At 35.0% G+C, this 15,246-nt stretch overlaps 2 protein-coding genes across 7 annotated transcripts; one reads left to right on the top strand and one right to left on the bottom strand.

The window, feature by feature from the left end:
• Positions 1–338: 338 nt before the first annotated feature.
• On the bottom strand, positions 339–2,479 carry LOC110409643 (NAC domain-containing protein 2-like). The gene is made up of 3 exons (XM_021419070.2): positions 2,139–2,479; positions 1,534–1,811; positions 339–1,156 (listed from the first exon to the last, which is right to left on the bottom strand). The coding sequence occupies exons 1-3, from the start codon at positions 2,296–2,298 to the stop codon at positions 683–685; spliced, it is 912 nt and encodes a 303-aa protein (XP_021274745.1). The 5' UTR covers positions 2,299–2,479; the 3' UTR covers positions 339–682.
• A 4,362-nt stretch (positions 2,480–6,841) lies between these two features.
• Positions 6,842–13,318, top strand: MUM2 (Glycosyl hydrolase family 35 protein). Of its 6 annotated transcripts, none has more exons than XM_021419064.2 (20): positions 7,170–7,298; positions 7,625–7,767; positions 7,954–7,995; positions 8,326–8,421; positions 8,521–8,633; positions 8,730–8,796; positions 8,959–9,051; positions 9,155–9,298; positions 9,399–9,493; positions 9,834–9,939; positions 10,163–10,247; positions 10,332–10,450; positions 10,567–10,731; positions 10,818–10,999; positions 11,104–11,195; positions 11,362–11,471; positions 11,598–11,705; positions 11,797–11,907; positions 12,121–12,266; positions 12,407–13,318. In XM_021419064.2, exons 3-20 carry the CDS (start codon positions 7,957–7,959, stop codon positions 12,555–12,557), a joined length of 2,022 nt encoding a protein of 673 aa, XP_021274739.1. In that variant the 5' UTR covers positions 7,170–7,298; positions 7,625–7,767; positions 7,954–7,956; the 3' UTR covers positions 12,558–13,318. The 6 variants fall into 6 exon arrangements, with proteins under 6 accessions (XP_021274738.1, XP_021274744.1, XP_021274739.1 ...); XM_021419068.2 differs by having other exon boundaries at positions 8,517–8,633; XM_021419063.2 differs by lacking the exons at positions 7,625–7,767; positions 7,954–7,995 and adding an exon at positions 6,842–7,010 and having other exon boundaries at positions 7,086–7,298.
• The last annotated feature ends 1,928 nt before the right edge of the window (positions 13,319–15,246 follow it).

The raw sequence follows: 15,246 nt of genomic DNA, 5'->3' as shown, positions 1-15,246 counted from the left end.
ACTGTTTGAAAAGGTCATAAATCTCTTCATCTTTCTAAAGTAGACATTGCAGTTGGAACATTAGAATTATTGTATTGTCAGTTGACAACAATTCAAGCTGTCAAACATTTTGAGTACCAAGATGATGGGGCTTCCAACATAAGAGCAACATGATCAAATTAAGGCCCCAGTGGAAGGGGGATATTCCTGCCTGCTGCCTGGTGTTGGTGCCCTGCAGAAAATATCAATTTGCTAAACTGGCAACCAAGTCCCCATCCCCATCAAAAGGTCCGCTGGGATATCCATATTCATGAATGGGAATATAGTATTTCACATTTCTTCAACAAATCTTACAAGAATTTCCTACAATCTCATTAACTATTCACATGAGGGAAATATAACAGGTTCCAATTGGATCACCTAACCAGGTCAACATGAGCCTAATCCGTCAAACCATTTCACCGCCAATTTATGCTACACCCCACGTGCAACCCAATCTCTTGCACTTGTTACCCACCGCACCCCCACACCCCATTGAATATGACAAATTGTCCACGTGTGATTAACACGTGCATGAATCCAACACTATACTATACTATACTATGACATTGACATTTCTAGATTAAAAATGTTTTGGCCCGCAAATAAGGACCCTCTTCTTCTTCTTGTGTTTTGTTTTGGGTCTTTGTATTAGATATGATGATTAAAATGGCTTCTGTAGAAACGCGAACATGTCCTGCAAAGGTGAAAGCTGGTCCATCTGATACTGAACTTGACTTCCAAACGGGTCATCTTGGAATCCATCCATGTAATTGAACTGAAAATCAAGGGCACTGCTCAGCTCATTCCACTTTGGTTCACTTTGGACCTCTTTCTCGCACGTGATTTCAGGGGACAGGACGTGCTCCGACGAACTTGAATCGGTATGCAACCTCGGGACAGAATCTGAACCATCATCCGTCGGTGGTTGATCATTCATCATGGTGGACATTAATGATGGTTGTTGTGACAGCGTGGTAATGTTTTGACCATTCATTAAGATGTTCGGTTTCTGATCTTCCATTTCTGGGTAACCAAACCATTTCTGTTCACTTGGGAAATGCTTCTGTTCACTTGGGAAATGCTTCTCAATGCTCCCCTTTTTGTTATATATCCGGCATAGTACCCAATCATCAAGCTGCAATAAACACAAAGCAACCCACCGATCAGAGAAAAGTGACAAACCAATTGGCTAAAAATTCAACGAACAACTAAGAAATAGATCTTTGTTGGTCAAATGGGGTTAGGTGTAAAGCAATGCAGCTCATGGTAGCGTGGCCATTAATTGCTTTTGCAACTTGCAAAAGATGATAAAATCCATTGTGCCCACTTGCCATTATGGTATGGACTAGCTAGCAAATATTCTAATCCCAAGAACCTAGAAAGTTTGAAAAACTGTTAAATTTGCGGTCAAAGGTGTGGCCGGTTGGCAACTTTCATCTACGAAGAGTGAAATGTCCATTTTGGACCTCAGAAATATTACTAAAAACATAAAAGGCGAGATAGAACATATACCCTCAAGTTGCCGCTCTTTTTGCCAGCGGACCTGTCAACATTGGCGAGGCGGTATTCATGCATGATCCAATTGGTTTTGACACCGCGTGGGGCTTTGCCAGCGTAGAAAACGAGTGCCTTTTTTATGCCCAGTGGCTTCGGCTTCCCGATGGGCTTGTCAGCACCAGTTGCCTTCCAATATCCGCTTCCGGCCGCCCTGTTTGGCCGGCTCCCGTTTGGATATTTCCGGTCCCTTGGGGAAAAGAAATACCACTCTTTTTCACCGTACAACGCCATATCTACACCAAATTTAAGAACAAAATTAATTAATCTCTCTTCTATGTAATTAGCCCAAAACTAATTCAATAAGGAAAAAATTGTTTGAATTTTCTTGTTTGTTACTTGAACTGATAAATCGCAAGCAAAATTGCTGCATTTTTTGCCAAATTAAAGAAAAAATTACTGCTTTTTTCTTTTTGCTTGAATAATGAAATACCCATATACTTTTAATGATGAAATCAGTCAAAACCTATGAAAATTAGAACCGAATCCCAGATGCCCATTTCCCAAAACCAAACAAATCGACCAAATTCACCACGCAAAATTGAAAAAGAAAAAAAAAATACCTGGAAGCTGCCATGGATCAAACTTGTAGAGATCAATCTCGGCAATAATGGGCACAGCAATAGGCCGAGATGCACATTTCCTACACAAATAATGATTCACCAACTCATCATCTGTAGGATGAAATCTGAATCCCGGTGGCAACTCTAACTCTCCCTTCATTCTCTTGAAGAAAATTTCTCTTTTTTCACTAACTTCCCTTGAGCTTCTCCTTGGAAACCCTTTTGCCTTGTTTCTTTCCTGTTTGTGTTCTTCCTCTCTCTGCTCTGCTTCGCTCCTTTTGCTTCTTTGCTTGCTTTGCTGCTTTGTGTCTTTGGAGGTTGGAACTTGAACCAGAGAGCAAGTGAGAAGAAAGGTTTTATAGAGAAAATAGACACGTGCGGCTGTCTTTGAGAAACCGAAACGTGGGTACAGCAGTGCAGCGACCGTTTTTCTTTCGTAGCTGACCGCAGCCCTTAGAAAAAGAAAGAAAAGGATGAGCCACGTGGATGTGCTTTATTGGTGTAGATTTATTTTGTCATGGCTTCCGTCACGGACTTTGGACGGTTCCGCAAGTTGGCTCAGCGCCTCTTCATCATCGTTGACTGTCGTTGGGTGACGGTCAAAACTTTTTACTTCTTACTCGCTTTCTTCCTTATTTATCCTGTGCCTGCCTTATTAGTAAATCACCTGATGCCACGTTCATAGATTGCAAACAATCAATCCTTCGTTCTATTCAGTAAAAAATTATCGATCTAATTTTCTGGGAGCACAAAAAACCCGAGGAGAAAATAAGTTATTCCGATGCATAAAATGGTGATGCCTAAGCCCATATTCTAAATTAAAATAATAAACGCAGGGAGAAGCGAGGGCCGTTGGATGGATTTCTTGGAGGGCAAGTATGGATGCAACCAGTGGCGAGTGCAGGAGGATAAGGTGAGGTGATTGGCAGGCGATATTGAAAAGTTCCAACGCTGGAAATGGAATGGAAAGACGTCATGGGTCAAAACAGGATCTCACGTAATGGAGACAACGTCATCCCTCCGCTGGGTTTTGATCCAGTCTGCTCTTTCTTAGTTACAGAATAATCTCTCTGCCCTCGATCAAAAGGACCTCGAACTTAAACTGTAGGGCCCCACTGCACCATCTTGTCCCGACTTGATTGAGACATCATGTCCCTACTCCCTTCTTCTGTCCTTTTTTTTTTTTTTTAAGCATGTTCATAACAAAATATATAATCATGGTAAATTCATATTGTAACACTGTTTTACGAGATATTTAAATTGAAAGTTAATTTAAATTTAGTTTAAAATATTGTTAATTTTATTATTGAATTATATATATATATTTGGGAATTTAGAGATTCAACCCCTAACAATGGTATGAATATTGAGCCTTTTAAGGATAGATATGGATTGACTTTTATGGCCTACGAATATTTGCGTTCATGAAATTAAAAAGTGTGGACTATAAATCACCTTACTTTGAATTTTGATTTCCATAGCTGAGTTTTGAAATTTGAAAGGAAAGCATGGAAAAGGCTTTACCGGTGAAGCTTTATCATAAGTATACCTTGAATATACTGGCATGGAGCGAAGCTCGAAACGTGGACAAGGAAGGATATATCATATAGATATGCTTAGAACATGTTGGCCTGGAGGAATTCTTTTTTGGATCGATGCCTAGTTCGGCCTTCTGTAGGAAACTATTCTACAAATTAATCTCATGTTACCAAATAACATGTTGGTTTATTCAGGAAATTTTTTTGTTTTCGTTTTAAATTTTGATTTCATGGAAAATGACACATAAATTATAAATTTATAAAAAGAAAAAATGACATAATAATAAAATACACAGCTTGAACATGATTAATTTGAAAATCAAACTTTGAAATTATTGGCACATGAAATAATTTATATTTTAAATAACTCGAATTTGAAATAACTAAAATTCATAATTATCTAAACTCGTGATTATCCAATTAGATATGATGAGAGAGAGATAAAGAGCATAACCATAAACTATATACTTCAAAAAAAGGCTGGAAAACATAAATATCTAAATTTTTAAAAAAATTAGACATCGGTTTAAAAAATTTATTTTGTTTTACATATAATAACTTTAAAATTCTGTTTGATTGGTGCCTTTTTTTTCTTTAAAAAAATGAAAAATTATACACAAAACATACACTAATGTTTTAGACAGAAAAATGCATGATTTTACTTACATATGATATAATTGGTGTTACATTTTAATTATTGATCCATTTTAGTTCATTTATCTATTATTTTGGTTCCATAGCAATTCTTCAAAACAATAAATAATAAATAACAAGAAGGAAATAACAAAGATACAAATCAAATGGAGCTTAAATAATTCACTCTCACCATATTTAATGAAAAAACAAATAATACAAGTAGGTAAGACATGAAGGGAGATCCTACCACCCGACCTCATTTGACCCACGCAACCTTTAAGAGCCTATTGTATAAGCCAAAAGCTCGTGTTTTAAGTAAATCATTAATTAATTAAAAACTTTAAAATTTAGTCTGATTCAGTGAAAGAATCATGAATAGAATTAAAAAAAAAATTAAAGGCATGCATTGAGGTTAATCTTACTAATTAATCACTAAATTAAACTTAGTAAAAAAAACAATATAACTATTTTTCATTCACTCATATAATAATTTATAATATATTTAAAAGAGAGTTCCGTCGAGACTTTCAAAATTGATTATGTGGAGGGCAGGGAGAGAGAGAAAAAGAGGAACGATGTTGAAGTCTAAGAGAGGCGACGCAAAAAGGCCAGCGTGCTGCACAAGGGTCATACTCTAGTAATAATAATAAGTCTACCCCTGGCCTTTCATAACCTGATATGATCAATTGACAGAGAGAGAGACTGGACAGACCGGAGGGTCAAAATTTACAGTTAAGAGTTGAAACATTAGGGGAAACCATACGCTGATTGGTGTAATTCTAATTGTTAAACGAGTTCTGACATGGGGAATGACCTCTGCTTGGATAAGGATATGTGAGTGGAAGTTACTAGGATGTTGCCGACCTCCATCGTATTAGCCTTTGCCTTGTGGTGAAGGATTTATCTGGCCTAAAGCTTTATCAGACTACTGATTCCCTTTCCTGGGGCCCCTATCTATTGTGAAGTGGAAACCCGTTTAGTCTAAGACCTTAATATTCTAATTAATGTCTGAAAACTACAGTTAATTAATTTATTAATGACCACAATCCTTGGACCAAGGGGAGTTAGCCAAGTTGCATAAAACGCCGCCGAACTTTGGAGTCGATGAGAATAAATATTGGATCATGAATATTATCAGAAAAACATCAGTGTCATGGAAAAAAAGGCATGGGACCACTTAGAAACAACAGCAGGTAGGTGTAGATGTAGATGTAGATGGTCCAAGTGAAATGAACATTATTTGGTTACTAATATTTAAAAAGATAAATAAATAAATGCAAGGAACCCACGTTCTGTGATGCTTCTTGTGATTTTCATGCTGCAGCCGCTTCTCCCCAGGTTGCCGACCTTGACTGTATCAGTCGACTTGTCTTTTTCTGTGTCTGCCACAGTTACACTGACTGCCTCCCTATGCTCAGTACATCTATTTGGTTCTTTTGTTTTTTCTTTTCGTGACGATTAATGAATGGTTTCTAAGTTCAGTCCAACTTAGCTATTATAAATCTTCGTAAGGGATGTCATCAGTTTGGGGGTTATAATACAACCAATTCACTACATGGGGATATATACGTATATATATTTTGATAGGTTATCTAAAAGATATGATAATTGATACCTGTTTAATGCAAATTTAGGCGTCTAGTTTATAGTAAAATTTGAAAATTTTGAACTATAATTTTTAGATGTATTTATTTATGTCTTTACTTGCAATTCAAAAGCATAATTTTATGTTTTTAAATATTTAATTTAATGATAAACGAAAATTGTATTTTTTATGTAAAATTTTTAAAAATTGAATCGTTCATTCTCTCCATCTATAATAATAATAGTAAAGCATAATTTTGTCTCTATTATTTGAGCTAATGAGTCCATGATTGGGAGTGTTCTTATAAACGTGGAGGTTGGGCGCAGGCCCATAACAAGAAGGCTTACATTAGACTGGGCTTTGTTGGAAGAAGAGTATCCTTCTCAGTCCTACTGGAAAGAAAATGAGACAAGTTCATAACTACTCAGAAGGATACAATGTTTACAGACAAAGAGTTGGTTTAATTTCTTTAATTTCAAAATTCAAAGATTTTCTCCTTACCAAATAGGGTCTCACTGATATGGATTTGATTTCTACACTCCCAAATTTCAAAGTATTATTTATTTCCTATGAGTTCCTACTATCTCCATTCCAATGTATTTTGAATTCACAATTTTATCTTGGAAAGACATTCTAACATTGGGTTTCAGCTTACAAGTTTTTATTATCAATGTGGGGCTGAGAGGGTTCACGTACAAGTGACAATTAGCTAGTAAAACAAGTAAAGCTTGGGTCCTAATATCTTACTGCTGGGGCTCTTGTTTCCTACGTTAAATAAAACGTTACGCCAAGATGTATTCGGAACCAACATTAGGACACAAGACATGACACCTTCCACTTTTAGTTTCACATCTTTGTCATGAACGAGGAGCTATAAATTGGGTGAATACATATTTATGAAATTAAAATTTAAATTTGAGACTTTAGTTGAGACAACATATTAATTAGCTAGATGACGTGCTATTCTAAAAGCTTATATATATAGGTTCTGAAGTGAATACTTCCAGGAATTGCAAACCTTTGGATTCCTTTCCCTACCTAGCATATATATGTATGTATTTATATACACCAGCTAGCCCAAGCTCACCAGCCTACCACCAACCCTGCTGTGAGGTGACTTCTTGTTTCTTTAACATATATCCCGCCAGAGATTTGCAATATTGGCTCAAATGTATCTTGTTTGTAAAGGCCATAGCTGAAAGTTAAGAAGCTGTCGTCCCAGCTGATGAGATGGTCTGGTGGATATATTTGGTTGCTGCAGTAGTGTTGGTCGTCAGCAGAGAAGGCTGCCGCGTTGAGGGAGAAGATGTTGTCACGTATGATGGAAGATCTTTAATCATTAATGGCCAAAGGAAAATTCTCTTCTCTGGTTCCATTCACTATCCTCGCAGCACTCCTCAGGTAATCAATCTTCTTTCATCTCCTCTCTCCGGCAATGCCCTCTTTCTTTCTTTCTTGCTTGCTTTTGTCTTATACCTAGCAACCATAATTACACATTGGTAATGATCTTTTGTTAATTAAATTCCTGCATCTTTTTAATTTCCTGATCAGACATGGCCAATTATTGCCAAAGCTCACAAGTCGAAACTACTGTGTGCATGGGACGTGTATTAATTAATATAAATAATTATGGAAGAGCGTTACATTGAATTATTATTTAATCACTTTAAACTTTAATCAATGGATCACTTTATTTTGATTATTACATTTGTCTGATCGAATCCTAGGTTCTACTTCTTCTTGGGGCTAAACTCATGTAATTAGATTTCAATAAACTCCACGAGCTGTTGGAAAGGAAAAGTAAGGAAAGGAGCTTATTATTAATTATGACACCACGTAGAGACAATGGAAATTCACGTTGTAAAGACAGGTAAGGGTGAGCTAATGAATTGTAGCCTTTTTCCCTTCCATCATTAAGTTTGGCATTCTCTTCTATCAATGAATGTCGACAACAGCAACAAGCATATATCACGCTTTTCTTTCTCTTTCAATGCAAAAAAAAAAAAAAAGAGAGTCGTTTTAGCATGAAAATTCTTCTTCTTTTATCGAAACGTAGGGCATGAGGTGGATCGATCACGGGCGCATTTTTCAGTGGCAGGTGCGTCCTGCTTTCCGTGAATAGGTTTTGTCCGTATACACATATGTGGCTCATCGTAGCTACACATTTTTCTTAAGATTTGTCTCTTGTTTTGTCTATGGGCATCGATCTGCTTAGCTTGCAAGTAGAATTGGTTCGGCAGTTAAAACTTGAGTAACTCTAATTATTGCTGATATCTATTTCATATTAATTGGGATGATGATTGGTGATTATATATATTAAAGGAACTTTAAATAGATGACCCTTATAAACTTATCAACGTCACTCTCATGAATGCTTAATGAAGGCAAAAGGGTGCCATATGGTTTAAGTAGAATAAATAATATGCAGATGTGGCCAGCTTTGATAGCCAAAGCAAAAGGAGGAGGAGTTGATGTGATTCAAACTTACGTGTTTTGGAATTTGCATGAACTTCAACCCGGTCAGGTCAGAAGATTCAAAATTCAATTGTCTACAAAGATATATATATGTATATGCATGTACTGTATATTTTACAAAATATTTTTATCATTTTGTATTAGGCAGTATGACTTTAGTGGAAGATATGATTTGGTTAAATTCATGAAAGAAATCCAAGCACAAGGGCTCTATGCTTGCCTTAGGATTGGGCCTTACATTGAGAGTGAATGGACTTATGGGTAAGTTGATCCACCCTTTATTCATAAACTTGACTACTTTCTCACATTCGGCTCACATTCATTAACGTGGGCTATTTTGAATCGGAATTGTTAAAGGGGATTTCCATTTTGGTTGCATGATGTCCCTGGCATCGTGTATCGAACAGACAACGAACCTTTTAAGGTACATTTCGACTCTCTCATTTAGGTCCCTCGCTCTTTTTCCTTCTTCTTCCCACTTATTTCTGGTTCCTTCTTGCAATGATGACAATGATAGTAAAGGGTATAAACCCACACTACCTTTTCCTTTTATATTTTATTACCTATGATTTTGCTGCTTGTATAGTACTACATGCAAAACTTTACTGCAAAAATAGTGAACTTGATGAAGTCAGAGGGTTTATATGCTTCGCAAGGGGGCCCAATAATACTATCACAGGTAAATTCATCAGAGATAGACCTAATCAATTCTATCATAATCTTCAAACAGATTTATAAGTTTTTATTGGCAAGACTAACAAAATATGTGTATATATATGTAGATTGAGAATGAATATCAAAACATTGAAGCAGCTTTTCATGAAAAGGGAGCTGCTTATGTTCGATGGGCAGCAAAAATGGCAGTCGACCTTGGAACTGGCGTGCCATGGATAATGTGCAAGCAAACTGATGCTCCTGATCCAGTGGTTGGTCCTATTTATCTCGTTCTTCCTTTGGAATTAATGTTCTTGATTTGTTTATTGACAAACATATCTAAAAATATGTTGATTGTTAATGGTTTTGTAGATTAATACATGCAATGGTATGAGATGTGGAGAAACTTTTGGAGGGCCCAACTCACCAAACAAGCCATCCATGTGGACAGAAAACTGGACATCTTTGTAAGCTTTGTTTACCAAATTTCTACTATGCTTTAATTTATTTCTTTAAAGGAAGAAAGAAAACCAAGTCACTTCGACTTCAAGTGATAAATGACCATAGAAGTTTGGATAAAGATCTTATCTATATCCTATAAGATGCAAGTTTTACTTAATTATAAGTTGTTATAATTGAAAATCAATATAAGCATGCCAAAATATGAATGTTAGTATATATTTTTTATCTATTACAATTGCATTTATAAAATGTAATTTCTGAATGTTGCTCACACCTAAAGCATATACTTGAAAATGAAATTTGGAAAATTTTTATTATGGCAGCTAATTCTAATCCTTTTTGAAGCTATCAAGTATATGGAGGAGAGCCATACATAAGATCAGCTCAAGATATTGCATTTCATGTTGCACTTTTCATAGCAAAAAGGGGAAGTTACATAAATTACTACATGGTAAGGCTATTTATGATTCATTGGGCTAAGACCCACTCAACATTTTAATATCTCTATGTTGTTCACTTGTTATACAACAATTGCCTTCCTTGCAAAGTTAATTTTCAAGCACATTAATTGCCCTTATAGTTTTTCCATATTAATATGGCTTTTCTTGATGAAAACCATCCCCTTCTTTTCTCCGTATCTAACATGAATTTCTTGATGAAACCTTCAAACCTAGTACCATGGTGGAACGAATTTTGGGAGGACGGCATCTGCTTACGTGATCACGAGTTACTACGATCAAGCTCCTCTTGATGAATATGGTGAGTTAATTAATTAGATGTAGTTTTATCTTTCCCAGTTTCTTTCATAAAGTAATTTGATTGTTGGAATGAGAACTACTTCAGGTTTGCTAAGACAACCAAAATGGGGTCATCCTAAGGAATTGCATGCTGCAATAAAGAATTGCTCTACCCCTTTACTGGAGGGAGTGCAAACCAATTTCTCCATAGGTCAATTTCAACAGGTGAACTCCATAACACTATACCATATATTATCCATTGCACAGCAAAATGTTTCAGAAGAATTATCCTGTCGGAGCAACAAGCCAACAACTAACGTTATGCTTTGATTTTGATTCAGGCTTATGTTTTTGAAGAAGGAAGTGGAGGCTGTGTTGCATTTCTTGTGAACAATGATTCAACGAACAATGCTACTTTGCAATTCCGGAACAATTCGTTTGAATTGTTGCCAAAGTCCATAAGCATTCTACCAGACTGTCAGAATATAATTTTCAACACTGCAAAGGTAAGTTGTGGTTCAACTATATGTTCATCCGTAAATAATTATGTATTAATTCACCAATAATTTAGTTTAATTAGCATTAATGTCAGGTAAACACACAGCCGAATGAGAGAATTATGACGCCAAGCAAAATGTTTGATGCAGTTGATAGCTGGGAAGAATTCAGAGATGTCATCCCAAACTTCTTGGATACCTCACTGCAAGCAAATTCATTGTTAGAGCACATGAATACAACCAAAGATGGATCTGATTACCTTTGGTATACTCTCAGGTATCATATACTATTATTTCAGAAATACCCCTTTCTCTTTTTTTGACCAAATTGAACAAATTTATGGAAGAAATTAATGTTAACAAACAACATGCTGAAAGCAGCTTTCAACCCAATTCATCTTGCACTGAACCTGTGCTTCACATTGAGTCCCAGGGACATGTTGTGCATTCCTACATCAACAACAAATTTGTAGGTACAAATTTTTATTTTTCTTAATGTAAAATTATAACAATTTATGGTTGATCCTAAGTAATCTAGAATTGAATTTGATTTAGATGAAAAGAATACCATTTAAAAAGTATAGTATGCCATTTAAGTAGCTAGAAAAATATTAAATGCTGATCTCTTCTTTTCCTCAGAAGCTGGACATGGGAGCCATAATATTAAAGGCTTTACTATGGATATTCCAGTTGACCTAATTGATGGTATGAACAATGTATCAATACTCAGTGTTATGGTTGGATTACCGGTAATTAATCTCTCTCAAGCCAGAAACTATATTATATATTGTAGGAACTACTCTTTGAACTCCAACTATATTAAGGTATGATTATAAGTCAAGTCATGCTGTCATTATATGATTTTCCTTTAACAGGATTCAGGACCTTTCCTGGAGAGCAGATTTGCTGGATTGACAAAAGTGGAAATTGAATGCAATGAAACAGAGTTATATGATTTTACCAATTATACATGGGGATATCAGGTTTTCCTTTTCCTAAAACACTAGGCACTACTAGCCAATAGAAAAATAGAATATTTCACCAGGGCAATATTAACAAATTGTGTATGTATAGGTTGGTTTGCTAGGGGAGAAGTTACAGGTGTATAAAGAAGAAAATTTAGATGAAGTGGAGTGGAGTGGTGAGATTGATCATTCTGCCAATCAGTCACTCACTTGGTACAAGGTAAAATATAATTCATGACAGAGCTACATAATCTCCCATACATGTCCATACATTAACATGGATGGAGTTTTTGGATGTCTCATGACAGTTAAGCCTTAGCTTACTTATAACCAAATATGGTAAAATTTTGCATTTTCTTTACAGTAACTTTTGATATAATATAATAACAAAAAGAAAACTAACATTTTCCAACAATTCCATGTGATTTGCCAGACTGTTTTTGATGCACCTACTGGAGATGATCCCATTGCCTTAAACCTAAGCACAATGGGAAAAGGAGAAGTTTGGGTGAATGGACAAAGTATTGGTCGCTATTGGGTTTCATTCCATACTTCCGAAGGAGTTCCCTCACAAACTTTGTAAGTATTCATTGCACCTTCCAATATTATATATTATATAAGTTACAGTGACATATTTATGTCACAGATTGATTCATTACATATTGTTTAAAGAAATGCAAAACTAACAGCTACATACTCTCTTTTGGTTGATATTGCAGGTACCATGTGCCTCGAGCATTTCTCAAACCTTCTGGAAATCTATTAATTGTACTTGAAGAGTTGAATGGAGATCCTCTTCATATCTCATTACACACCATCTCAGTTGCTGATTTTGATTCACAAACTCCTTACAATCACCTCCCTCGATAATATATATAACCTTGTTAATGTGTATGCAGTCACCATGTTGGTTAACATATAAACCACTTATCTATAAGTCATTTCCAGCGTCTAAAATTCTTTGTTCCGTATAGAAATAATTGCAGCTTTAGTGCTGAATTTATTACCAAGTGTTCAATTTGGTACATAAACATACAAAAAAAAAAATGACAGATACAACGTAGTACTCTAACTTTGGTTTTGTCTAATAGAATACTGTAAAAGCCCATTCGGTAGTCTGAGACGTTGGCCCATACATGCTCTGAGCAATCGCATGATTCGGCCACTGACAGTCTGGCACCCATAGCCACAAGCCAATGTCGGACCCTAAGGTTCGGTGGGGTACCCGCAGAGCCATTCAATTTGTCTTTTCGGAATAACCAATGGCAATCTATGCTTGCAGTTGGCAGCTCATCAAATCTGTCCTCTTCAGTATTCAAAGAATTTGGAATGCCGTATTTGTTCTTCCTCAGAAGGATTTCAAGAAACTGGTTCAGCTTTTCTTGGAAAGAATAGATTGGGTCTGCAAGAGGGCCCCCAGTTCAAAGCGACTCGATCTGCCTTCCCAAATCGGAAGGAGTATACGAAGAATCAAAAATCCTATTAATTGGAAGACTGCAAGCACGTTCAAGCGTATTTGGGCTGTTTTAACTAGGTCTGGCCCCCTTTGGGAGGCCTGGATCCAAGTTTAATTGCTAAACAATTATTCGTGAATTTTTTTAATTTATCAAATAAATATCATTTGTGAGTAAGGGTTATCTCAATATTGGCCAAAAAAACATTATTCTTTCTTACATTCACCAAATAATAATTTTTTTAAAAAAACAAAGAAACATACTTCCACAAAGTAAATTTCAGCAAAAATAATAAGTGAAGTATTAAACCTTAATGTCCCAAAACTTTTGTCATCCAAGTGTGAAACGATGCCAAACAATGACAGCTGGAGCAATGCTGTCATGGGAAATAATCTTGGTATCTAACTAATCAAGTCTCCATGTTACGTTGTTAATATATGTTTCTCTCATTGTCGGTCCGTCGGTTCACAAACTTGGGACATGACCCATTTTCCTAAAACCCCAATAATAACAATAATAATATATTGTCTCTCACATTGATTTTATTTTTATGGATTGAATCGAGATTGGAGAGCTACTTGATTTGGTAACACTTAAACAGATATTTTGTTGACGTGGGGCCTCAATTAAGGTCTCGGGATCATATCTCGGCGTTACTTTTGATTTTTTGGATTCATGTACTTGGGTATTCTGTTTAATTTTAGTATTAAAATTGTCAAGATTATTGACGAATGGGATTGATCCTAATGTTACATGATTTGTCGCCTCGCTTTTATAGTATTTGTTGGGCACCTGAGGGATTCTATGGATCTAATTCACAAAATGATTTATTTTTTTAATTAATGTTTTTGTATAAATTAAGAAAATTCTATTTATTTATTATTGTATTGACCTTCTGAGGTGGAGTATCTAATAACAATTAAAAAAACAAAGAGTAGATCAATGTTGCCCTATACACGTGATGCAATATATTATTATTGAATGGACACTTTTAACTATGTCCGGTTAATTCCTTCAGTTTTATCTATTTAAATTAAATTTATTATTAAAATATTAAAAACATATTTTATATTAATATTTTAAATATATTTCAAAAATTAACATTTAATAAAAATTTTTATTAAATATAATAATGATTTAAATCAAACCCGAATTTTTGAAAACTTTACCCAAGTCAATCAGGCGATCAATGGCCTTTCTCGCCCAAAGACAAAATTTATTTTCAAAAAATATCTAATTACTTTTATTTTTTAAAGTTCAATTATAATTAATATTAAAAATAAATACTTCATTTCAAAACAATATATAAAAATTTCATAAAAAATAATTATAATTATAAAATAAAAATATATAAAAATTTTCTCAATCATCGTTATGATCGGCATCGATGCAATACAAAAATAGATAAAGGCGTGTGAAAGTGAAGGCATTTTTCCACATGATTGCATCAAATACTTTTGAGCATGAACCTCCGTCCTTTTCAAAGAAGTGTCGAGGAAGCGGGAGGGTTGAAAGAAAAGGTAAATACAACTAGCTACCTACAAAAGGCCACTCGGATGGATGCCTTGACGGCTAAGGCAAGAATTGGGTCCAATTTTCCTTTCCCAAACATTTATCCCAAAAAAAAAATGAATTTTGATATATTAATATCATAAAAATTATAATATATATATTTTTAATTTTGTTGATGGGAAAGCCGAAATCTTTTTATTATATGCTAGAGATGTTGCATTCAACACAAGTGTGACCTGCAAGCGTCAGCATTGTCAAACAATGCACATGCACATTAAACAACAAATAAAAGAGCATTGCATCTCTCTTATAAGTTTTGAATGAATTGTTTCATATCAATAATAATTATTTCTAATAAAAGTTCAAATGTCATAGTCCATGTTACTATTACACATGATGTTACATCCATATATAAATATAAACTTTCCTTCAATTTTGGGTTTATGACATACATTAATCTCTATAAATTCCAAATACATGTCACCCATTATAATGACATAAAAATAGCATTCCCCAAATAAGAACAATCTATGGACTATGGGTTTATAATTTTATTAGTTATTATTATACTATATTTTTTTTGGCAAAAAGCT

This window comes from Theobroma umbraticum, unplaced genomic scaffold (assembly GCF_002168275.2).
Source record: "Theobroma umbraticum cultivar Fairchild unplaced genomic scaffold, ASM216827v3 scaffold_44.0, whole genome shotgun sequence".
NCBI lineage: Eukaryota > Viridiplantae > Streptophyta > Magnoliopsida > Malvales > Malvaceae > Theobroma > Theobroma umbraticum.
Note: the sequence above shows the minus strand (reverse complement) of the source record. Positions and strands in the feature narration are given on the sequence as shown.